The following is a 26068-nucleotide window of genomic DNA, read 5'->3' as shown; positions in this document are numbered from 1 at the left end:
GTGCAAGAAGAGAACATTGATGAACTCAGTTAAATTCTCCATAGCTGAGATATAACTTCCACCGGTTCTTCACCTTGCTAATCTTACCCCCCCCAAAAAAAAAAATGCTGGTGGCAGAGCACACTTAGACCACTTAGACTTGAATTCCCAGAGATGGGGCCTGCACATAAATATTTTTCTTAATTTTCCTATGGTGGATAGGAAAACTACCATTCTGGCGTAAGACTATGATTGGCCAAATGATATTTCCTTTTTACTGTTGAGAAATGCATTTTTTTACTCAAGTAACTTTTTAGTGGGCATCTACTATTCAACTGATGCCATGAACATTTAAGACTGTCTTCATATCTGTAAGTCTTTGCTCTCTCTCTTTCTGGATAACTGGATGCCTCACTCCCATTCCATGGCTAATTATTCTCATCCTTCAAGGGCCAACGAAAGACCCTCCCCTCTTCCAGGTAGACTTCTGTGATCCCTTCCCTTGGTGATCTTTTGATCACTGAATTCTCATGGCATATCATTTCTGACGGTTGGTGGATTTTATCATATACAACCCGATAATGCAAGTTTCCCTTTTCACTGGGCAAGTGCCCGCTTTCTCTCCCCAGGTAGACTCTGCTGTATTCACAGTATGTTACCCAAAGTGCATAACAATTCTTTGTTTTCATAGGCATTTGTAAAATATCTGCTGAAAAATTAAAACCGTAGAAATAGCACAAGGAAATGGAAATTTCCCCAAATCTCTAATTGGGTGGTAGATTAGCTTGGGGAATATGAGGTGGGAAGGAAATATGTTTGGAGGAAAATATGCAGTAACAAATGTTCAAATGTGGAGTTACAGAAATGAAACTCAGAAATACAAATTTGAGAATGGTCAGCAGAGATAATAGTTGAGTCTTAATGTTCTTATCCACTGTCATCATATTTTCCATGAAAAATAACCCCTGAATAGAGTGTCTCTAAAAGGCAAGATAATTTGGACTATGAGAGCCTATATTTATATCCCAGCTCTTTCTCTCTTGTTTGTTACCTGTCCTTGGGAGATTTTTGTAACCTCTTAAATCTTTAGTTATGAATCTGTAAAATGAAATCAATAGCAATACCTCTCTCCCAGGGTTGGGGTAAAGAATTAATAAAACAGTTCATGTGACATGGTAATGGTTCAATAAATGAGGGCTTGTGATTACCATTGGCATCGTCATGAAGGAGCAGCAATATGAAACAGTTTTGATTTAATGGAAAATAAGACCTTGTTTTAAAATGAGTGTGGTGGATAGGGAAAGGATTTGTTTTAAATTTGCCCTTCATCTCAATCTGGGTTTTGTTCAATATTTTCTCCATGGAAGACTATAGCTGCAAATTTTCAGTAGAGGTCAGGAGAATTAAGGTGTGCAAGAAAAATTATTTGTAAAAGTTGTTTCAAAGTAGAATATTCTTCGTACTATGAACTCGTATGACTTCTTAAAATTTCTCAAGCTACATGACCCGAGGCTAAAAAGAAACTGGCCATAGATGAAAAGCAGAACATTCTCTTGTGTTCATGTGTGTTGTGCTTCAAAGGACTGCAAACCACATCACCTCTCTCCAATTTCAAGTAGCAGATTTCCATGCCTGACGTCTGTCTGATTGTTCCTGTGCAGCATGGCCAGACTCCTGACCTTCACTTTCACCTACGTGTGTAATGCCCTTAGATGAGTGACTCAGCTGCTCTGTGTCTCAGTTTCTTCATCGGTAAAATGGAAACTGTTGAAGGTTTACATGCGTTAATACATGCAAGATGGTAGCAAAAATCCTGGTGTATAACAAGAACTAAAAATGTTAGGTATATTTGGCTATTTTTCTTCTTTTTTTTTTTTTCCTGTGTGCTCTTATTTTGGATGCCCAGCTCAGTCATGCTCTGAAAATCTGAGATCCCTGTACATGAACATCAGCACGACTCAATAATGCCATTCATTCTGTATTCTTTCATTCAGTAGGCACCAATGGATAGCCCACTGGGAGCTAAGCGCTTTCTAATCCTGATTGTGTGAGAGCTGAATTACACTTCCAGCCTGATTCCCAGCTCCTGCTCTTCTCATTCTGCCACCATGTCTTCATCAAGGCAGGTTCTTGGTGAGAACCATAGGAACCAAGGTTGCACTTTAAAATGGCCCAATATAGAAAAGTGTCCGCAGGTATCTTCTTTGCAGGGATTCTTAGCTGAGGATGCTCCCACAAATTCAGTTGGAGTCTTTATGCCGACTCTTGGCAGGAGAAGTGAAGAGGATGTGCTTGCTACCTGTAGTATAACAAAGAAAACCTCAAGGAGGTGGCCATCCTTACTTTTGTGCAAGGTTCTATAATTCATATTTGCCTACTTACTCTAAGCCCAGAGAGTTTGGAATGGTGGCCTGGGGCCCTACCAAGAAGCGTGTGGAGCTTTGTAACTTCTGGGTTGTAGTACTGAATACAGGTGCAAACAGCTTAATACCCACTGTCATCCACACAGATAAAGTCATGGCTTTATGGTCAGCAGATGCCCTGCAGTTTCAGGAATTTCCCAGGCTCTGTGTTTACCAAAGATGAAATTAACTTATCTACTCATTTTCAGTAATTCCCATGGTTTGCCAACTATCAACTTCTCCAAAGACCACCAGAAAATCCTACAGATCAAGCAAAGCTAAGTTTACTGGATTTACTACAGTAAGGGAGAATACCACCTTGTAGGAATCAAAAGGGAAATTGGGCAGGGTATTTATAAGGCTGTAGGTCCTTGGCTGGGTGTTTTTAAGGTGGGTATTCCAAGGTGGAAAATAACTGGGATTGGGCAGAGTTTATAACATAATAGCTCTAGACTGGTGGCACAGGGAGGCAGGGGTCATGAAGTGAGTTTTGACAAACAAACTATTACTTTTGATAAGCAAGCTGGTAGTTCACAGTCTAAACTTCCGGAGGCAGGTATTTTCTGGAGCAAGCAGTTGGATGAGTCTGTCCCCATATCACTTAACCCAGGGCCCAAAATTATGGTGCTTTCACCTCCCACATTCTGAAAAATCATTATATCATGGAGCTAATTGTCTCTGAATCTCTCTCTTCCTCTCTCTATCTTCTCCCCCTTTTTTTCTTCCTTCCTTCCTCCCTCCCTTCTTCAATCATTTTTGAAAGAGACAAACTTAAGTTACTTTATTTAATACATGTGATTTGGGCTATACAAAACTACACAACCAAAGTATAAGAAATCATCTTTATTACTACACAGAAGAATATGACAGTTGTCAGATAAAAGAACATAATCTTTAACTGCAGTCACTTTTAGAAAAAGAGGCCCAGGGCCAGATTCCAGAGATTATAAAACTCAGCTTGGGTACTTTGGTGACATTGTTTTCAAGGTCTGGCTTACCCAAGGTCATTGAGAAAGGCTATAGTTTCAAGCAAGCCCAATTTTTTATTCCTAACTCTTGGTAATTGAAAAATAATTCTATGGTTCATTTACAAAATGCTGTGTTCAAACATGAACCCATGACTTTCACAGATGGTTACTATCAGACATTGACATCTTGTAGGGGAGGAAAATATATCTTTTTTTCCCTCTACCCCCCTTAGGTTCTCTGGCTGGGGTCCTGTAATTTAGACAGGCAAAAGACAGATTAACGAGAGAAAAACAAGTTTATTAACACGAATATGGCACATACATGTGGGAGCACCCAGTGATGGGTAGCTCAAAGAGGTGGTTAGAACTTGGGCTTAGATACCATCTTCAGCTAAACAAAGGAAAAGGGGCTTGGGGCTGCTGGGAGGGGTAGATAGGTTATGAGAAGGTGACTAAGAAAAGTATGGTCAAACATGGTTGTGTGCTAATGTTTGTTTTACAGATCTAAGTTGGTGCTTTCTTCGTTGTTAATAACGAGTCATTAAGAGTCCTCCTCTTCCTGGTACAAAAGAGGGAGACATCTTGACAGATGGAAATTTCCTTTATAAATGTAAATTTCCTTTACAAAAGGACAAGTTGTGCCGCTGGAGAGCTTTTTCCATCTGGTGGTTGGTGCTCAGTGGCCTTTCACTCAAAATTATCTATATGCCAAAGAGCTGTATTTAGGGGTGGAATATTTTGGTACCCTTCACCTCCAAATTATTTTCAACTGCAATTACTTAAAAATAAAGTACTGTGGGAAGAGCTTCTTCCTTCTTAGATCTTAGGAGCTGTACTGCCTGGTCCTAGGTGAAGATAAGCCTCATTTCTGATGACTCGAATCTGGCTTGTTATTCCTTTATTGTAAACATTTACTATAATTCAAAAAAGCTTAGATCTACAGAATCCAACTTAAAATGGAAAAAGATATCATAACCACACCCAACTTTGGTTCTTTCTTCAAAAAACCAGTCACCATCTTTTGTCTACAAAACTACCTCGTTTTCATCAAAATTAGTTCCAGCTCTGAAAGCAGTGAAGATCATTTCTTAAGTTATTAATAAAAAATGTAAATGAATATGGGCCTCTTGCCTGTACTAATCTATACTGGCATGTTCGATGCTTTTCATGTGCACTACTGGTGCTAAAATTAGAACATCAGAGTGTTGCTGGGATCAGTTTTGGCATTGGAACAAGACAGCACCTCAACATCCATGTCTGTGTCAGTAACCAAGTTGTTCTAGAACTTTGAGAATTAAAACCTCGCATCAGGGCCCGGGTAGGTGTAATCAGCTCAAACCAGAATTTGCCTCGTTTGTAAAAGGAAAGATCTGATTTACTTGCTAACGTGAAGAACAGCTCATTCTTCATCCATTCTGGAGTTAACCAAGTGCTGTACCTGTTTTGAAAATAAGCAAGGATAATTCTGCTTGATTCTCAGCATTTAATGCGTATGTGATGCTTTTAGAAAGAGTTGTGTATTGGGGCTAGAAGCCGTCAGTGGCAATAGTAGGGTGGCAGTTTATGGTTATTGAGTCTGAAACTCCAGTTCTTCTGCCTGCTCGCTCCACGCATTTATCAGCCCCTGCAGCCCTCTCTCATCTCATCACCACCTCTGTGAGACTCTCAACTCAGAAGGATTGGGTGAGTTGAATTCTAAAAGGATTAACCTTCACCTAAGCCCCATGGTCACTGCAGTTTCTTCTCCTGGAATATTAAAGAGGAGAACTTAGAGGTCATTCGTTCTGATCAGCCCATTCCTGGAACTCCGGAAAGAAAACTTGAGAAATTTTGGCCTAAGGAATTACCCATTTTCTTTTCATTTTTAAAATTATATTTAATGGCCTAAATTTAGGTTCTTTACAAATTGGGTGGTGGGAAGCACTTAGCACCAAAAAAATGGATTGCTCTTGGGGAAGGGTGTGCAAAAGTAAGACAAAGCTTCCAGTCCTAACAAAGAATTTTTTTTGCCCACATAGATCCCAGAAATACTGATATTCCATTGATAAAATCCACTAAGGCTCTGTCACACTATCCAGCATCCAATCCTAATTCCCCAAAACAATAATATACAATTACTTACAAGATTTCCTATGATGCATGACACTAAGTGTTTAAATTAAATTCTTCTCTATAGCACTGTTACATCCATCTTTATTACATGTATTTTAAAACACTCTTCCGCACGCGTAACAGAAGGACTATCATATCCACTTCCTCACATTACTCTTCTCAAAGTGGCATTCACATAGCACATTTTTAAAAAATAATTTTTATTGTCTTTGAGATATAATTGACATGACGCATTGTGGAAGTTTAAGGTGCATAAGGTGTTGATTTGATACATTTGTATATTGCAAAAGGATTACTACCTTAGTGTTAGCTAAGGCACCTGTCATGTCACATAACTATCTTTTTTGTGGTGGGAACAGTTAAGGTCTAGTCTCTCAGCAACTTTAAAGTTTATAATACGGTATTGTTGTGTATGATCACCAAGCTGTGCATCAGATCCCCAGAACCTATTTATCTATTCGTTGCATTTTTATACCCTTAAACAATACCTTAATTCTCGTACCTCCCAGCCCCTGATGATTATCATTCTACTCTCTGTGTTTATAAATGTGGCTTTTTAGATCCCACATGTAAGTGATATCATGGTATATTGGTTTCTGTCTGGCTTATCTCACTTAGCATAATGTCCTCAAAGTCCATCTATGTTGTCACGAATGGCAGGATTTCCTTCTTTCTGTGGCCATGTAGTATTCCATGTATATATGCCCCATCTTCTTTATCCATTCATCCACTGACAGAGGTTAAGGTGGTTTTTATATCATGGCTATTGTGAGCAATGCTACAATAAACAGAGAAGTGCAGATATCTTTTCTGTATCCTATTTTCATTTCTTTTAGATATATACCCAGAAATTTGATTGCTGGATAGTATGGTATTTCTATTTTTAACTTTTTGAGGACCCTCCATACTGTCTTCCATAATGAACCCACCAATTTACATTCCCTCCAGCAGTGAATTAGGGTTCCCTCTTCTCCACATCTTCACCAACACTTATCTCTTGTCTTTTTTATACTAGCCAATCTAACAGGTACGAGGTGATACCTCATTGTGGTTTTGATTTGAAGAGTGGTGTCAAGTATCTTTTCATGTATCTGCTGGCCATTTGGGTGTCGTCTTTAGAAAAATATCTATTTTGTTCCTCTGCCCATATTTATTCAAATTATTTATTTTTTGTTAACGAGTTGTAGGAATTCCTTACGTACTTTGGACATAACCCCTGGTTCAATATATGGTTTGCAAATACTTTCACCCATTCCTAGGTGGCCTTTATTTTTTTTTTCTTCTCTTTTTTTGATGCGTAGAAGTTTTTAGTGTGATTTAGTCCCATTAGTTGCTTTTTTACTTTACCCGTTATTATACCAACATTTTGGTAAAGTTTATCATTGACTTAAGGTCAGTGGTTTTATCTTGAAAAGCATTACATGAGGTGGTGTGCAAATCTTGTTGAGGCTATCCCCTATGTCATCTGGGAGAACTTTCAAGACAGTCCTAATTCACAACCACACCTTGAGGGTCACGACTTCTCAGGGATAGTTGGGAGTGTTTCTGTGATGCACCCAAATACTCAGATGCAAACACATAGACACCTGCATGCACACTTGCACGTGCACACATGCACACACGCACAAATGCACACACTTGTGCACACAAGTGTGTGCACACATGCACACACATACACACATGCACACAATCATGCACACAGCATAGAACGAGTGTAGGGTGTCATGGGCCTCCAGATTTTGGTCAGCCATCCTGCACCCACCCAGGACTCCAAGCATGAACAGGTGGGGATAGAGGAAGTAGGTAATCATTTGCCTGCATTCTTCTCTCTTTTCTCCCTTCTCCAGGTGCGTAAATTTTCACTCTCAGAATAAGATGAATGACAGATTCATTTAAAAAGAAATCCTCATAAATACATTAAGTTAATTTTTATTTAGTTGATGAATTAAAAGTAAATGTTTAAAGCATTTATTTAAAATGAATTCAATACAACTTGTCTTTAGTTTGAGCCTTACCCATGTTCAGGGATTGTGTTTTAGGTCTAAAGATTAAAAGCGTATGAGGGGTCATAGGAAAGACTTGCACAGCCACAGGCAGTGTTTGATTTTATCATGATTTAAGACTTAAGATTATTAAAGTACATTTTTTGTCAAACTGAGTTTTTTAAAGATATCCTTTACCTCTTTTAGGGAGAAAAAAAAAACCAAAATTACCCTCTATTAAAATAAAGTAAAGGATCCAATGAAAGTAATTAAGATTTTATTAAAGAAATTTTAATAAACCAATTACTGCTCATGAATATGGATAATCTCAAGGAAAAGAGCCACCCTGTGCCTGAAATAAAAATAAACTATATTTTAAATATATTTAGTATACATAATTAGTTATTTAAATGTCTTCTCAACTAAACCTACTGTCAAAATTATATTTGGAACAGTAATAATTTTATACTGTAAGGGAAAGCTATTGAATACATATAATTAAAGGAAAGATGCTATAAAACAATTTTATTGGAGATTTTAATCTCAAAGAAATTAGCATATTTTCATTGGGTAAATTAAAATTTGCTAGTGACCATCAACCAAAATACTAAAACATCTTTACGTTACTTTCAGATCAGAATAAATGAAGTCGGTTGCGTGGATGCTAAATACCAATGTGAATTCAGTTTATTCCACTGTTTTTTTCACAAATTGACGTTTTAGTACTACCTTGGCTAATTCAGAATTATCAGGGACTTAATAGAAGATAATTACCCAAGTGAAGCATTAGAGATAAGCCTTCTAATGCTAAATTGACTAATGTTTTCTAGTGACACAAATTTTTCTCTACTAGCTGAAAGGAGAATTTCTGTAGAGTCAAGGGTTATAATCTCATTGAAGTAACATTTTGTATTCTCGTTTGGATCTTTATTTGTAATCTCTGCTGTTTTATTTCTTTAAATCATGACTTCATTTTGCCGCACTGTAATCCTTACAGAGTGTCCAATGCTTGGAGCACATGTCATCTTATAAGGGTCTATCATTCAGTTGTTAATTCTTGTATTTATTTAGCACCTGTTAGGTGAGCACCTAATATGTGTCAGAGCATATTCTGTGTGTTGGATGTATTCTGTATGCTATGAACACTCAGACCTCTTGCTTTCACGTCGTGGCTAGGACCTTGTTGTGGCAAAGAACAGTGAGCAAAGGGCAAAAAATCAAATAATGAAAAGGCATGGGAAATAGGAATTAGTGATGAGGTCTCTGCTGAAAATTAAAATAGGAGATCTGATAGCAAGTGTATGGGGAAGTAGTTTAGAATGATCCAGAAAAGTTTCTCTGAGTTTTTGCACATTTAAGGTACTTCTGAGCAGAAAGAAGGATCAACCTTGGAAAGGTCAGGAGAAGAATATTCCAGGCTAAGAGAGTAATAAGTCTAAGATCTGAGCTACACATGAGCTTGTGTGTTCAAGGAGGAGAAACATGGCCATGTTGACCAAAGCAGAAGGACTGTGACAACAATGGACCCTGAGGGTAGGGACTTTTTGTTTTGTTCAGTAATGTAACCTCAGCATCAAACAGAACCTGGCACCTGGTCCTTAATATGCATAGAGTGAATAAATGAATGAGTGATTCAAGATGAACTTAGAGATTTAGGGGAACGCCTGACCGTAAAGCTATAATAAAAGGTTTAATTTTATTTGAAGCTTAGCAATATTTTAAGGGGTTGTGTGGTACTAAATGTTGGCTCCCCAAAGGTGTCCATGTCTTATTTCTCAGAGCCTGTGAATCTTAGATAGCAAAAGGGGCTTTGCAGATGGGATTAAGTTAAAGATCTTGAGATGGGAAGATTGTCCCTGATTACCCAGGTGGGCTCAGTGAGATCCTAAGTATCCTTTTAACAGGGAGGCAGGGGGGTCAGAGTCCAAGAAGGGGATACGATAATGGATGCTGAGGTCAGAGTGAGACAAACCTCAAGCCAAGGAGCACAGGCAAGCCTTTAGAAGTCAAAAAAGACAGGGGCACCTGGGTCGCTCAGTGGGTTAAGCATCTGCCTTCAGCTTAGGCCATGATCTCAGGATTCTGGGATCCAGCCACACGTCCTCGCCTCCCCCTGACTCTTGCTCTCGTACTCTCTCTCTCTCTCTCAAATCAATAAATAAAATCTTTTTTAAAAAAGAAGTTAAAAAGACAAGGAAGTTCTCTTAGAGCCTCCAGAAGGAGCGCCACCCTGCTGACCTATTTTAGACTTCAGACCCGCAGAATTACAAGATAATAAACCCGTGTTCTTTTAAGCACTAAGTCTGTGGCAACTTGTTATAGCAGCCATGGAAAAATAAAACAGGATTATTCCACATTAAAGAAAGTGGCCATTTAATAAATTGCGAACATGACGACGGATACATTTTTTAAAAGTTAATCACTCAGAGTGCTCCCTTCGGCAGCACATGTACTAAAAAAAAGTTCATCATTTATAATCTAAATTAAAATGCATTTTTTATTTAGTGTCAGTGTTCAGCTGGATCCTCCTTCCTAGATCATCTGTTCTCTCACAGTATGCTTTATGAAGAGGAAAAGAGAACAAGTGGACCTAAGTTATAAGGACAGGGGTAACTAGGAAAAAACTCTTGTAGAGGGGGAAAAATGAGTCCAGAGACAAAGAGGAGAGGGAAGAGAAGGAATCCCATACAGTGTCTGAGTGTCAGGAGTCCAGGAGTGGCAAATCTGGGTGGTTCTGGCTCAGCGTCCCTCGGGGGGCTGCAGCATCTGAAGGCTTAGCTGGGCTGGAGGTTCCACTCCCAAGGTGGTCTTCCCATGGCTGTTGGCTGGAAGCCCTAGTTCTTTGCCACATGGTCCTCTTCAGGGCAGCACTTGAAGGTCCCCACAGCATAACAGCTGGCCTCCCCTCAACAAGCAATCCGAGACAGGGCTTGGAGGAAGCCACAGTGCCTTTTCTGTGACCCAGTCTCAGAAGCCACCCACCGTCACCTCCACCATACTGTGTTGATCAGAGCAAGTCTCAAAGTCCAGTGCTCCCAGGGAGAAGGATTGGGTTCCACCATTAGAAGGGGATGTGAAAAGAGAGAATAACAAAAATGTTAAACCAACACAGAAGAAAGGAAGGAGTAAAGAGAAATGTGAGCAGAACAACCGTGTCTCATTTCTTTATAGAGAATGCCATATATGGCTGTTTTTCTCACTAATCTCTTTCTGTCTACCAGGACTAATAGGTGTGTGTGTGTGTGTGTGTGTGAGAGAGAGAGAGAGAGAGAGAGAGTATAGGTGTGCATATGTATATGTGAGGGTATGTGTATGTGTATCTGTGTGAGTGTGTGTCTGTCTATAGCAAAACAGCTATAGAGCTCCTGGCTGTTACCCACATTTGACTTCGGCCAAGAATGTCAGCCTTTATCTCCAATGGCCCAAGAGACTTGTGGGTCTACACTCAAGCTTGTCTCTGTCTCCAGAGTTTTGAGGGCTCCCTGCAACTGGTTGACTGAACTCCCCCCCGAAAAAAATTCTGCCACATCGCATCTGCTTGACCAAGTTGTCATCCAAGCAGAGGTGATAAAAGCTGCCTCTGATCAGAGGTCCACTGTAGCTCTCATGGGTCAGGAAGCACTTGGGGGTTGCAGATGTGAATTAATATAAGAAGTTCGGAGCCGGGGTCAAGTGCTGTGATGAGCTCTCTGGAATGTGAAACACAGATGGAGCCAGCCTGGAAAGGTGCAATGAATGGGGACTAAAAGACTTCTGTCCATGCTCGGTTCTGAATGAGGTTACACTAATTAATGAATTAATGAAGAAGGTAATAGAGAGAAGAGCCCAATAAAGAGTTATCTTGGACCGTCTCCTTTCCATCTGTTCACTTCTTATCAGATGTTAGATTAGGCCCTTATATTTCCTTTGATTTTCCCTTCTTCTTACCTTTTTTTGTGATTTTTGGAAACCAGTAGGAGTGCCTGCGTGGCCCAGTCAAGGGTCTGGCTCTTGATTTCAGCTCAGGTTGTGATTTCAGGGTCATGAGATCGAGCTTCGCATTGGGCTTTGCGTGCAGTGGGAATTCTGCTGGAGATTCTCTCTGTCCCTCTCCCTATGACCTCACTCCCACCACGTTCACACTCTCTCTCTCTCTAATTAAAAAAAAAAAAAAAAACAATAAAAATTGCTTTATTATCACAGAATGCTTTTAGATTCTTTTAAATTAATTGCATGTAAAAATGCAAAAATCTCTCTTTTACTATTTAGCTTTTAGAGAAAATATATTTTACAGCAAAACGTACCACATTAGAACATTTACATGCCCCAATTGTATTTTTTTTAAGATTTTATTTATTTGTTTGAGAGAGTGAGAGATCATGAGCAGAGGGGAGGGGCAGAGGGAGAAGCAGTCTACCTGCTGAGTGGGGAGCCGGACATGGGGCTCTATCCCAGGACCCTGAGATCATGACCTGAGCCGAAGGCAGGCGCTTAACTGACTGAGCCACCCAGGTGCTCTGATATTAATTTCATTTTAATGTGCTTTTTAAGTTTGCAAATCTATTTTATTAGAAAAAAATTCTTATTAAGATTGCAAATGAGTGTATTTTGAGTAACTAAAATTTAATAAAATATTTAATACAATGAATACACAGGTTTATATATTATTTAAGACAAGGTAATTGTATATGATAATATTGCTAGCATTTCAAAAGCATCCAAATCAGAATATATTTTGGGGTGCCTTCTGTGTACCACTGAGCATTTTTTGTGTACCCAATTTACAATACTAATGGCAATGCAAACCTGCACACAGAAGTTTATAGAAAATGGTCTATATGCTAAAGCAGGGTGGGAAAAATCTTTCTATAAAGGGCCAGATAGTAAATTGTTTAGGTTTTGTGGGTCATACAGTCCTTGATACAAATATTCAGCTCTTCCTTTGTAGGCCATAGACCGTATGTAAATAAACAGGCAGAGCTATGTTCCAATAAAACTTTATTTACAAAAACAAGCAAGCAGGATTTGCCCTCAAGCCAACCCTCTATACTAAAGGATTGTTATACATCCTGGGCACCAAAAACATTTTATTTCCCTTGCATTTACCTCAATAAAGTTCCCAACAAATGTTATTTTGTTAGACAGTTGAAAAGAGTTTGTCTGCAAACACCTGTGTGGCTCAGTCGGTTAAGCGTCTGTCTTTGGCTCAGTTCATGATCCCAGGACCTTGGAACCAGGCTCCTTGCTCAGTGGGGAACCTGCTTCTCCCTCTGCCTGCTGCTCCCCCTGCTTGTGCTTGCTCTCTCTCTCTGTCAAATAAATAAAGTCTTTTTAAAAAAGGAAGAGTTTTGTCTGTACAGTCAAATTTTTATAGAACCGATTTAAAACTGTCCCTTCAGTTGCTAACAATCCAACATTATCAATTTTCAGATTAATATTATTAATGCCCTTGTAAGTTCAACATATGCCATGAAAGATACTAATAAATTTCAGAATACTTGTGTTTTGTTTGTTCTATTCATAACACAACAAATGAGACACAATCTCGCCTTAAAATTTATTGAAAGCTTATTTAAAAAGTAAGATGGAAGTCGTATTTCTAAGGACAACCATGATAGTTTATTCTCAGTATCTGCAGTGATGATGTCTATTTAGATTAGTCTTGAGAGAAAATACAACCTTTCTTTCATAACAAAGTAGAATATAATTCTGTTTCTTTTACCTTTGTGTGTTCTGTTTCGAACAATAACAAAAAATACTTTAAAAGCATTTTCAAATATTAGAACTTCTATCCAATACTGATGACCTTTTCTAAACTCAATCCCATTTTAAGGTTTTGCTTAAAAATATTTAAAAGCCTAAAAAATTCCACCTGACCTAAGACTTTTGCTTTTGCTCTGCCTACATTAATGACTGTTATAGTCTGTCCACTGCAGACATGCCCTCCACTTTCTACTGCTCTCTGTCCTTAGTTACATAAGGAAGACCAATCTCTAGGTCCTCCATGAGCATTGCTTTCTGAGAAAAATTGACAAAGCTGTCACAAGTGATAGTAAATTTAAATGCCTTGTTGAGCCCGTTGTCATCAGACCCGGTACTGGATTTTCATAAGGTCCTGCAGAATGGTGGCTGGGTCTAGGTAGAGGCCAAGTCAGTCAGACGGTCCATATGTGCATATTGAGGTCTAAGATAAAACCAAGATGTCCTACTGGTTCGTAGCTCAGATAACTTTCACCGCTCTTCTGTCCTGGTTAGATCTTCGATACTTGGTCCCATGGTATTAATAGTAAACAGAAGTCTGGTTGGTATCCTCCATTCAGATCAGATCTCAACCTGTTACTCATCATGATGGCACAAAGACGATCATAACACAAGTCTTCTGCCTACTTGTCAGGTTTTCACAGTGCCCCTTCAGTGGGTTCTCACACGGGTTCTAAAATTAAGAGTGTGTTCTAGGACATGTGCTCATACTCTCTTTGTCCGTCCTGCCCATGCTGTTAACTTGATGAGGGAAGACACTTTGGGGAGAAGAAAACAAGAGTGGCCATCCCAAAGCTCTGTGTATGTGTGTCTTGCAGGAGTCCTTTGGAACCTCTCATCTTGCGACGCACTCAAAATGCCAATCATCCAGGACACTCTGGCAGTGTTGACCAATGCCGTGATTATCCCCCATTCGGGCTGGGAAAATTCACCTCTTCAGGATGATAGGAAAATACAACTGCATTCCTCACAGGTGCTGCGAAATGCCACTGGATGCCTAAGGTGAGTCCCATCCTGGCGGCCTCCTCCTGCTGTCATACACTTTCTGTTTCTATAATTTCAACCGCTGTTTCACTGAAGATCAGAGTGTCCCAGAAAGATGAGTGTTGACATGGTGAAGGAGGATAAGAAGCTAGTAAAGACCATTCTAATGAGGTACTAAGGGAGGGGTAGGTATCTTCCACTGTAAGTTTTTTACTTACTTAACGTGTTTTCTTGGGTCTTGGGCAAAAAAGAAACATTTTCATTCCCACCAAAAATTATTAGTTTTTTAAAGACAATAGTTCACAGTAATTTGCCATGTTATAATATATTATGCATATAGAATACCCAGGTAGGCCAGCTGGTTGGGGGACAGTCTATGGCATACACAGAGGGATCTAGTTAACTGTCATCGCTAGTTAGTTTTGTTTTTTATTTTTAAAAAATTTTCTGTGTGACTGCCAGAACCTCTAATTGCTTAGAGATAACTTTTTAATAAAGCCTGTTGCATGAAATTTTTTAAAATAATAAAAGTAGCAAATATGTTCTAATTTTCTTTCAAGGCATTTTTACAAAAATCATCCCCCAGAAATCTCTTGAGAAACCTTAGAATCATCTTTACTTTTGTTTAATTTTTGCTCTTAGAAAAGAATGTAATAATCAAGATACAGTTTTTCCAGTCTCTGGAAATTGTGCTCCCAAGAATGCTGTATTTTGTACCAAAGTTGGAAATCTCTGCTGGATAAACTTAATGATGAGATGAGGGCAAAAGGGTAACTCAGAAGAACACCCAGTCAAATAATCTATATTTCAAACATAAAGTGTGCAAGATTGTTTTAGCTGGGCTGCCTCAAAGCTGTCATTTCTCCTACAGTTGATTGGTTTCTAGGTGCAAAAACCAGTCTCTCCTGAGAAGGAACAAAATCACCTTGGTGACATTAATAATAATTATCTCATGAATATTTATAACAATCCTCCCAACCTCCAGTCTTGAGAGGAGAGGTGTGTTTGTGTAAATGTGCGTGCATAGCGGGACATAAAGTGAGTCTGCCTCCATAAATATCAATGTGTGTTCACAGACAGGAATAGGAAATCCTCTAACGATTTTGCTTTTTCCTCAAGGTCATGAAATAATGATCTTTGGACATGATTTCTCTGGCAAAGCTTTACCATAAGCCAAATTTACAGTTCTCCAAAACTCCCTGTTGAGACATTTATTTTATAACCTCTTACATTCTGTTATCCTTCAGAAACCTCCTGCCCCACCAGAAGAAATATAACTCCTTCCAAAGCTGAAACTGTAGGCACTTCTCACTTTTTATACCTGATTTTTCTAGTTCAGTTATTTGCAACTATTATAGGTAGTTTTTCCCCCCTTCTGGGCATCTTTGACTTACAAAGAGAGGAAGGAAGAAAGGGAGGTAGGGAGGAAGGAAGGGAGGGAGACAGGGAGGGAGGAAATGGTCTGTTGTTCCTAATCATGGAAAAAGTGCCTCAGAATCAACTGTAGAAGGATGGTCAGTAAAGACCTCGTTAACTGTCAGTTAAATTTTTCTCTGAATGATACAGTAATGTAATTATACATTCAAGATGTCTGGCTTATGGATGTAGGCCACTGTCATTAAGAGCATACATTCAACACCATTTGATGAAAAGTCAGGTGAAGAAGCTAGACTGCATAGGTTCTGGGGTCCCCTTGGTTAGGTCATCTAGCTGAATTCAGCGTCTGGGTTGTGAACTAGAGCGAAGGTAGGTCAGATCAAGATGATCCTCCATTCCTCTCTGTTCACACACACAGAAGCTTGGCCCTAGTGCTTTAGCTGCTGAATATGGCTGGGAGCAACCACATCATAGGAAACAAAAAAGGGGGACATCTCATTTAGAAACCATTTCATGTAGCCAAATTGGGTTTCCTTGATCAAGATGGAACCAGGTTTAGGGATTTTTTTTTTCTTAGTTCTGAGTTACCTTGTGATTGGCAAAGCAAAACTCGTCAATATATGGTGAATACTTCCCCCTTAATTCATTGACCCTCTGCCCTTCTACAGAAAGAAATAGTAATTTCTCCCCTCAGTCGAATGTGTTCGTGAATCATTCCACAGTGATGAGCAGGTTGAACTAGAGAGGAAGAAAATAGCCTTGGGAAGGGGGCTAAAATGCATTTATCAAATACTCAGTGGATACAAAGTTTCCAGAAATTTCTACTAATACTTGGCACTTAACTTACAGCCAGTGTTGGCAACACACCAGAATAGTCACAAATGTTTTTTATCATGATAGAAGATTCTAGATTTAAATTTTTGAGGTTATATACATTCTTGATTTTTCCAAGAAAGCCTAGCTTTTTATTTACATTAAAGAAATTACTTCTTGTGTTGTTCCTGCCTTTCAACAGTATTAACCATGAGCATTTGCTGAGTGTCTGCTATGTGCCCAGGAGGGACCCAGGAGGCAGAAATAAATAAGGCCCAGCAAAAGTTCTCCTGGAACTGCAGAAATGATTTGAATATACTCCTTAAAATGTAAATTAACAACCAGATTGTCTCAATTTATAAACTAGATCTGGGCTTGTGCCTTTGCAAGGAACATTTTCTTCTACCAAAATATTTAGAAAGAATTTGGTGCTTTGGTGCTTCTTAAAGGAAGGAAAAATCATAGCAATTGTCCTTTTTTGTGTTACTAAATGTATATCGCATATAAAGTGACACAGTGAATTCGTACACAAAACGATATAACAAGTTTGTATAGCATTCGCATACTTTGCTCTGGTCTAATATAGCTTTGATTTTGAAAGTTGCCTAAATTGTATAAAATGCCAAATTTACATGTTATAATTCTTTTCCAATGCATCATGAGTACCACTATCATATTCCATGAAATCTGGCTAGAATGTTAAGTGGTATGATTCAGGACCTTGTTTAGCTGGTAACAGAGAACCAGCTGCATTTGGCCTACAAAATATATCTGCCTGCTCATGGGCATGTAAGGAATTCAACAGACAACTCTGAGAAGAATTGTGACTAAGTTGGTATAAACCATATTAAGTGTCACAAGCGGCAAACAATTCATTTCATTTCATGTGATTTCTGGATATTTCACTGTGAAGGCAAACCTTCAAAAAATAATATAAAGTATGCACACAATATTTCTTATTCCTCCCTTTTTTATATCTTATTCCTTATTAGGGAAGCATTTTTAAAACTAAGGCATTATTGTTGAGGACCATCCTGTTGTATTAAAATTCTTTTCAGGTATTTATTTTTATGTATTTCAACTTCTAGAAATCCTCCACAGTCTTTAAGGATCAGGAGTTACACATAATTCAATCCTTGTCATAATTATACATTTTATAAATTTATTTTGAGAGTGTGATTTTCTCATTACCATTCATTATCAGATAACACTTGGAATTTAAAAAATTACAAGTAGCAACGTACATGAGTCACTATTTAAGTATTTCTGATATGTGAGATGTCAGTTAAATTTAATTCAGTTAGCTGTCCTCAGGTGATATTTTCCCTAATATTAAGTTGGAATGGAAACTCTCCTTTCTCATGAATTCTAGAGAAATTGAAGAATGGAGCTGTGTGTGTGTGTGTGTGTGTGTGTGTGTGTGTGTGTGTTCATTCATTTCAAGGTTTGACCTGGCAATATGATGTTTATTAACTAATTCTATGCATTGTCAATAGAGACAAGATTTTCTTTTCTTTTTTTTTTTTGAGGAAGAAATGATATTTTTTATAATAATATTTTTATTGTATGTATATATTATATATTTTATTATGTTATGTTAGTCACCATACAGTACAACCCCAGTTTTTGATGTAAAGTTCCATGATTCATTACTTGCGTATAAAACCCAGTGCACTATGCAATACGTGCCCTCCTTAATACCCATCACCAGCCTATCCCATCCCCCCTGCCCCGAAGCTCTCAGTTTGTTTCCCAGAGTCCATAGTCTCTCATGCTTCATTCCCCCTTCTGTTTACCCCCCTTTTCTTCTTCCCTTTCTTCTCCTACCGTTCTTCCTACTTATGTTCCATAATTGAGTGAAACCATATGATAATTGTCTTTCTCTGCTTGACTTATTTCGCTTAGCATTATCTCCTCCAGTGCAGTCCATGTTGCAGCAAATGTTGAGAAATCGTTCTTTTTGATAGCTGAGTAATATTCCATTGTATATATGGACCACATCTTCTTAATCCAGTCATCTGTTGAAGGGCATCTCGGCTCCTTCCACGATTTAGCTATTGTGGACAATGCTGCTATGAACATTGGGGTGTATATGGCCCTTCTCTTCACTACGTCTGTATCTTTGGGGTAAATACCCAGTAATGCAATGGCTGGATCATAGGGTAGCTCAATTTTTAACTTTTTAAGGGAACTCCATAAAATTAAATGAACAGTTTGATTCACAAAATCTCTGTCTTCCAAGGACCAGAAATTTCTGTTTCAAATATATTGTTTATTCTTGTATTTATTGTATGTTTGATAGCTCATGGTTGGTAGGTTGGGAAGCCAGTACTTAAACTCACACCCTGATTCCTGGTCCAGACCACTCCCACTATTCCACATGGAAAGGCAATACAGTGTCCTATGAGATCGGTGCTCAGAGCAACACAACCAACTGAGCACCCAGCTGTGGATGGACTCACTCCCCTTTGTGTTGGCTCCTTTACTTTGCCTCTCGACAGCTCCTGAGTGGCATCCTCTCAGCCAACATTCATCCAAATTGCCTACAGTTGCCAACTGTCTTCCCCCTCCTCCCTTTCTCACTTCCCATTCTCCTCTCCTAAGGGCTCAAGTATGGAGTGGGAGGCACCCTGGAGAGTTAGTCATGGATCCCCCACGTCAGCCTCTTCTCTCCGCCTCCACCTTAAACCTTAATTTAGCAATTAGTCAGAGCAATGGATGCCTTTTTTTTTTAAGATAAGACTATGTTTTAAGACATACCCTAGATAATTAAGTTGACATTATTTTTCCAGTACTCAGACTCCTCCATTCTCTTACTGATCACTTAATTCTCTTTTACTGATGGCTCCACTCTTTTCCCAGGGTAGTATTTCCTACTCCAGGTGGCTTGCAGCTCCAGTAGGAGCTTTTGATAGGTAAAAGTAAATTTCTCTGATCACTAATGGAGAGCATTATTCTAAATTTTTGTTCCTATCAGGATTCAAACTTGTTTATGTCATTTCAGGGTGGGAAGCCGAGGTTAAGAATTTCAGCAATTACTATTCTAAAAGAGATCACCTTTTCATCTTTCAGAAAGAAAAAAAATATTATAAATGCAAATTGTACCACTCATAAGTGTTCAAAAGCTTATCAGAGGGAAATTTAAGTTAGAAAAAAAAGCCTAAGCCTTCCTAAGCTAAAATCTGAAACACTAACACTGTCCAACGTTTAGGTAATTCCATACAGTCTTAATAAACTCTGTCCAGTTTCTCAAACCTTCTCTTTGGCAGTGATATTGTACCAATACTGATGGTGGTACCAACCCCTCCTGCCAGCCTCATGCATGGAGCACACTCACGGGGAATGTTCCAAAGAGAAGAGACTCTTACCTTTGCCTTCTCTAAAAAAGCACAGTAAATCTCCATGGAAAGATGTTATATCATGTTGACATAGCAAAAATTTAAGCACATATGAAATATAAAATGGAAAGTTAATGCCTTTAGTCCTTTTCCATTTAAAATTCATTTTGTGGTAGGAAATGGAATTTTTCAAAAGCGAATCTCTATTTGTTCCTGAAGTATCTATCTGTCACTGGGGAAAGGGGATAGAAATGGAAAAAAAAGAAATCTCTTAAATTTTGTTGGAGGAGTGAGTTGATAAGAATGATGGTGGCTGGATGGTGGGGCTCCAGGCGGCAGTGGCAGGTGGGGCCAGTGGACATTGGAGCTGCTGGTGATTAGTGCATGTCAGGCTCTCTCTCCACAAGCTTCCTTCTACCAGTGTCCACCCTGGACACACACTTACATTCCCCTTCTTCCTCATCCTTCCTCTTTTCTGATGTTTGTCTTTTGCTCCAATGCTGCACAATTTAAGCTTTAATTTTTGATAAAAGCCATTTTAAAATATGGCCTAAAATAAATGTGATAAAATGTTAGATAAGGCATAGGCCATAAGTATTCATGAAGTTACTAGATTAGTTCTTTTTCCTTCATATTATGATTAAGGAGTCCTCCAGGAAACTACTCTCCTCTGGCCTAAATCAGGCAAGTCAGACCTTGAAAGAGATTCAGTTCTTTACTCACAGTTGTTTGATTGTACAATGTATAATCAAATACGCTTCCTAACTTGTGGCCAAAATAATCATCTTCACCCAAAACATGTATTGACCAACCGCAGCCTGAGTGCTGAACAGTGAAGGTCAGACTGGCTGAGACTGTGAACAATCTCATTTTGGCTGAGATCATTGTAATGGGTTAAATAAGTGCCCTGACCACCAAAAAAATTTATGTCTACCAGGAACCTCAGACTGTGACCCTATTTAGAAATAGGGTCTTCATAGATAAAATTATTTAAATTAAGATGAGGTCATACTGAATTAGGGTGGGCCCAAATCCAATGGATGGTGTCTTTATAAGAAGAGGACATACACACTTGGGAGAAGGCCATGTGAAGACAGAAGCAGATATTGGAGTGAGGCAGGGATAAGCCAAGGAACGTGCAGGCATTGCTGAAAGACACTAGAAGCTAGGAAAAGGCAAAGAAGGATTCTTCTCCAGAGCCTTCAGTGGGGGCATGGCCCTGCTGACACCTTGATTTTGGACTTCTAATCTCTCAAACTGTCAGAGAATAAGTTTCTGTTGCTTTAAGCCCCCCAGTTTGTGGTACCTTATTCTGGGAGCCTTAGGAATGTCCTACAGTCACCCTAGGAAGTAGTCCAGAGGGGGCCTTGAAAGCCAGTGAGCCACCAGAAAACACAGCAGGGGAAGGGAAAAAACTGCAAATAATTCAGAGAAACTGCCCATCCCCAGTGTTCACACACAGGAACAAACCACCCAGATAGGGAGCTGTTTTTTTCTTTTTGTTTTTCTCTAGGCCAGCATCCTCCATAGCTCAGGTGCAAGGCCAAACCGTGGGATCGGGCTCTGCAAGCCCAGGTGTGGCGGCCTCAGCCAAAGGAGGTTCACCTGAAACCCCTCGACTGGGTGGCAATTAAATAAGCATCTCCTCACTTCTGTATTCTCTGTTTCTATTGATGAGCCCACCTCCCATTTCCTCCAGTCTTTAAACTACCTTCCGAAAGTTCTGCAGAACTCTTTGATGCTCTAGACAGCCAGAAGTCATTCTGGTTCTCAGGCAGGGCACAGGACATGGTAGAAGGATCATCGAAGGAGGTTGGCTCCTACAGCTGACTGCAGAATGAGTGCTTTCTGGATTTCGCATAAAACATGGCTGTGCTTCCCATTTAGAGTATCACAAATCAATATCCTAAAGACCCCTGGCATGGCCATTATCATCATTTCAGAGTGAACTATAGGTGAAGCCTTGCTGAGTATTCTTTTTTACCATGTAATCTGCCAGCTCGGTACGACAGCTCCAATCTATTACTGTACGGCTGTGTCCCATTTAGTCATGCATACTTAGGACTCTATCTCCAGCCAAAGTATTTGCATAAGGCTGGCTTTGCTAACTTCCACAGCTCATTTCCTAGAGCCGCTGAGTCATTTATTTATTTTTATTATTCTATTCCCACTTCAACATCTTGTCCTGAAGGACAACAATATACAACCCTAATTTTTCCATCTATCTTGTGTACACGAGAATGTTATTAAGCCCATCAAAGGAGCTGCACTGCGCCTTTGCTTATGAGTATAATTAAACTCAGGCCCTCGATTAGTCATTTTAACCCATGTAATGGATGAGCACTTGGTCCCATGGAGCCACTAATTCTGGAGTGACCTTGAGAAAGCCCGTTCACGGAGCAATACTAGTGATAATCACACTCGGGCTGGAAAGCTCCAAGGACATTTATTTCATCTGGTTTACCTCTTGCATTAGCCACAGGTAAGAGGAGGAATTATTATCACTTTCATGTTAAGTTCAGGTGGTTGCCAATATTATTCGACCATTAAAACAATCTGTTTTGTCGCCGTGACTTATTCATGCATAACCGAAAGCCTCTACCTCCCTCTCTCCTTCACCTGTTTTGCCCATCCCCCACACCCTGCCCTCTAGCGACCATCAGTTTGTTCTCTGTATTTATGGGCTGGTGGCTTCTGCTCTTTTTGTTTGCTTGTTTGTTTAGATTCCACATGGAAGTGCAATCATAATGGTGTCTTTCACTGTCTGACTTCATCATAGGGCTTATGGTCAAGAAAAAAAATCTGTTTTAAAAAGTTTTGTTTTTTTTTTTTAACTCTTGTATAATGAGTTCTAGATTTATCCCAGTCTTGCGTTGCAGCTGAACTGAGCGCTCTTTATCCAGGGACTTAAAACGGGAATGGCCTAGTCTACGTGGATGCTGTAAACAGAGGAGAACCACTCACTCACTCACACTGGGTTTTCCCACACCTGGCCCTAAAGCAGATGCTATTCCTCACCTGGGCAGCTCTCTACTTCTGATCACTGTGCCTGTTATGGATGCAGAGCGAATGGTTTTCTTGAGTCATGACTCAGCAATGAAGGTTCTCTTTGAAGGAAGGGAACACAGTTGGGGGTGGGGAAGCAGCAGAAGAAGTGGGGGGGGGGGGTCTTAGGGCCCCATCAGAGGGGACAGTAGAGCTGCCCATCTCAGCAGCTCCCTTGGTGACAAGGGCTTTGGTCTCCCATGGAGACCCCAAGCTGCTAGCTCACTCCATGCCACCCAATGGGGCGGTTTATACTATTAGTTTATAATAATTGGTCTATATTCTATTAATAGGTTACAAGAAGTTTATATTGTATTAGTTTGCTAGGGCTGTCGTAACGAAGTACCACACACTGGGTGGCTTAAACAGCAGAAATATATCTTCTCACGATTCTGGAAGTTAGAAGTCTAAGATCGAAATGTCAGCAGGACTGGTTCTCAGAGGCCTCTCTCCTTGGTTTGCAGATGGCCGTCATCTCCCCATGACCTCACATGGTCTTCCCTATGTGCCTCTGTGTCCTGATCTCCTCTTCTTATAAATCTCCAAGTTGGGATCTCCAAATGAGGCATCCCTAAGTGGGGCATAAGCCTAATCCTTTACCAGTGCTTTCATTCTCTAGAGACTAGCCACTAAGAAGTCACTGTACAATCAGAAGTTGCTCAGTGATATAGAATCCAAACAAGACGAGTTACATTGACTGAAAGTGTCATTCTCTCAACATCTGTTCTTTTGAGTACTTACTTGTGCTTGGCCCCATGGTAGGCATGGGGCTGTAATGAAGAGCAGATAGACACAGTCTATGCAGTGTGCTGTTGAAAGCAATGCATAATGTCCTTGAGACACCTGATTGCACCCAAGTCCCATTCGGCTGCCCCAGAACTGGAAAGATTGGAGTGTGTCTCTCCTAAATAATGCCTCAGAAGGCCATAGTCTTTTTTTTTTTAACCTACCTCTCTCATACTAATACATTCTTTCTTTACATATAAAAAGCTGCTTACCGTTAATTGATTTATTGTTATATCTTGTAGTCTTAAGGCTCTCTCTCTCTTTAGGATTTTGCATTCTCGTATCTTTTCTATTAGGAAAAGTCTGAAAAAACTTCATTTTTTTAATTCTTTCAAAAGATATTTCTATCCCCCAGAGGGCTAACTATAATTTTGCAACGTTCTGTCTGGCATTTATGTTCCATGAAATAGTAATAGGGATCATTTCTCCCTAAACATTGTTTTGTTTCCCTAAGCTAGAAGAAGTGAGACTATAATGATTTCACCTTAAATATAAATTTTTAATATAAGGTACCCTATCATGCTATTCCTTCTTAAAGTTTCCACAACTTATTTCTGTAAAATTTGATCTACTTAATTATGAAAATTTGCAGGATCTAACTAAAACTTGTTTTGAATTATTTATCCTATAATTTGATTGCAAATGTGGGCTTCTTTTAAAAGGACAAGCAAATGTTAAATTTTATCTTTTCAGTATGAGTAGTCATTCTTCCTATTAGAATATGAATATTCAAATCTTTCCACTACTATGAACAAATTACTTCCTTTAAAAAAAGATTAGATAAAAAAGCTTAGTTAATCCCCAATCAGTAGACAATGGTGTTTAATATTTATCCCCATAAAACATTGGGTTGTAGGGTGTTAACTCCCTGATAAATAAAAAGCAAATTGCAAGAGCTGGATTGTTCTTCAAATCCTTCATAACTTCCTGATATTAAAAATATAATTTTTCCTCCTGCTGCCCTCCCAAATTATATTACATTGCATCAGAAGTAGCTTCCCTGGAGGAGAAGCAAAGAAACAAGTCTATTATCCATAAATTGAAGAAGAAAGAGCTCACCAAACAGTTTCACTTACAGGCTAATCCTCTCCAGTATTTCAACACACCTATTTTCAAACCATTTCTCCTTTCCCTTTTCAAAGTGGCACTTATGTTAAAATACATAAAGCCAGCGTTTGCCAGAGTTGTGACAAAACGAGAGAGATGAGGACAACTCGTCGGAGAACAAACAGAGCGTGCATGGAGCTTAGCCCACACCCGGTGGCAAAGTTAACGAAGGTCTCCAGCTTGCAGTTCATATTCCTCTTGGAGGAAAGAGGGACGTAACCAACGAGAGCCGTGCCTAGCGTTCTCCAAAGTACCAGTGCCCTGACCATGCGTTCCATCCCCCATCCTGAGAATTCCAGATGTGCAACTCTGCTCTCCACAGCCAGCTTCTAAACTCTTTTATTCCTCTCATTCTTTTTTTTTTTTAATGTTTTTTTATTATATTATGTTAGTCACCATACAGTACATCCCTGGTTTCTGATGTAAAGTTCAATGATTCATTAGTTGCGTATAACACCCAGTGCACCATGCAATACGTGCCCTCCTTACTACCCATCACCAGCCTATCCCATTCCCCCACCCCCCTCCCCTCTGAGGCCCTCAGTTTGTTTCTCAGAGTCCATAGTCATTCTCTTTTTCTTGAGTCTAGGTGATTCTTAATTGACCAAGAATACTTGAAGTAAGTTTCACTTGTCCTTTAGTTGACCAAGGAACTCTTTGAAAGAAAAGAGTAGGAAGTGTTTCAGTCGCCATCCTGTTCTCCCTGGCCCCCTTTCCTGGGTTAATGACTTCCTCCTGTCACCGAGCCAGTGCATTTGCAGCCGTCCATGACTGTTCACTTCAGAGCATTTGATAGGCAGCTGTGGGTCGAGGCTGACCAGGATGGCCCATTCCCCGGGTTCCTCTCCATCACTCTTCCCTTTGGAGCTATGACAGGGAGGGGTGATAAGTGGGGTCTCTGACTCGGAATGCTGTAGCAGGGAGGGGGGATCACAGGAAACAGAGGTGCAGGTGGGGTGAATAGACGCACCTCTCGGTCCCCTGCACTAGATCGTATATCTCTGGTTGCCCCTCTGTGGCGGGACCTTCACTATCTCCTAGCAAGTTGCTTATTCTAGAAATAGAGAAATTGGGGAAGCTACTACATGGAAAAATCATTTCTTCATCCTTATTGGAAAGTTCTTGTCTGAGCTGGCAGAAGATTCTGGAAGTACTCACTCCCATTTTTCCTGAGGCAGAGAAGAGCCAAAGGAGGAGCGGGCAGCCCTACCTAGATCTCATGCTCGGTCTACATTTTCTTGCCTCCGTAAGATTTAAGCAAGAGAAGCAGTCGGTCGTAACTGCTTCCATGCACTAATGGATCGACAGCCTTCAACACTTGGTTTTTAGGATACGGTGCTTCTTTTGTCTGTGTCATAAATTCTTTTTTCAGTTTTTCAGTCTGCTAAGTAAAAGGACAGACATGTCAGGACTTCAGATTAACCCTACGTCCTTCA

At 39.7% G+C, this 26068-nt stretch overlaps 1 protein-coding gene across 1 annotated transcript in view; it reads left to right on the top strand.

The window, feature by feature from the left end:
• Window positions 1–26068, top strand: part of CTNND2 (catenin delta 2) — an 885151-nt gene that overhangs the window by 703739 nt on the left and 155344 nt on the right. The window contains exon 12 of the mRNA XM_044386968.3: window positions 14001–14184. Coding sequence (XP_044242903.3) covers window positions 14001–14184 — 184 coding nt within the window. The remainder of the gene's footprint in view (window positions 1–14000; window positions 14185–26068) is intronic.

Source organism: Ursus arctos, unplaced genomic scaffold (genome assembly GCF_023065955.2).
Source record: "Ursus arctos isolate Adak ecotype North America unplaced genomic scaffold, UrsArc2.0 scaffold_15, whole genome shotgun sequence".
NCBI lineage: Eukaryota > Metazoa > Chordata > Mammalia > Carnivora > Ursidae > Ursus > Ursus arctos.
This window is presented reverse-complemented; position numbering and strand designations above follow the sequence as displayed.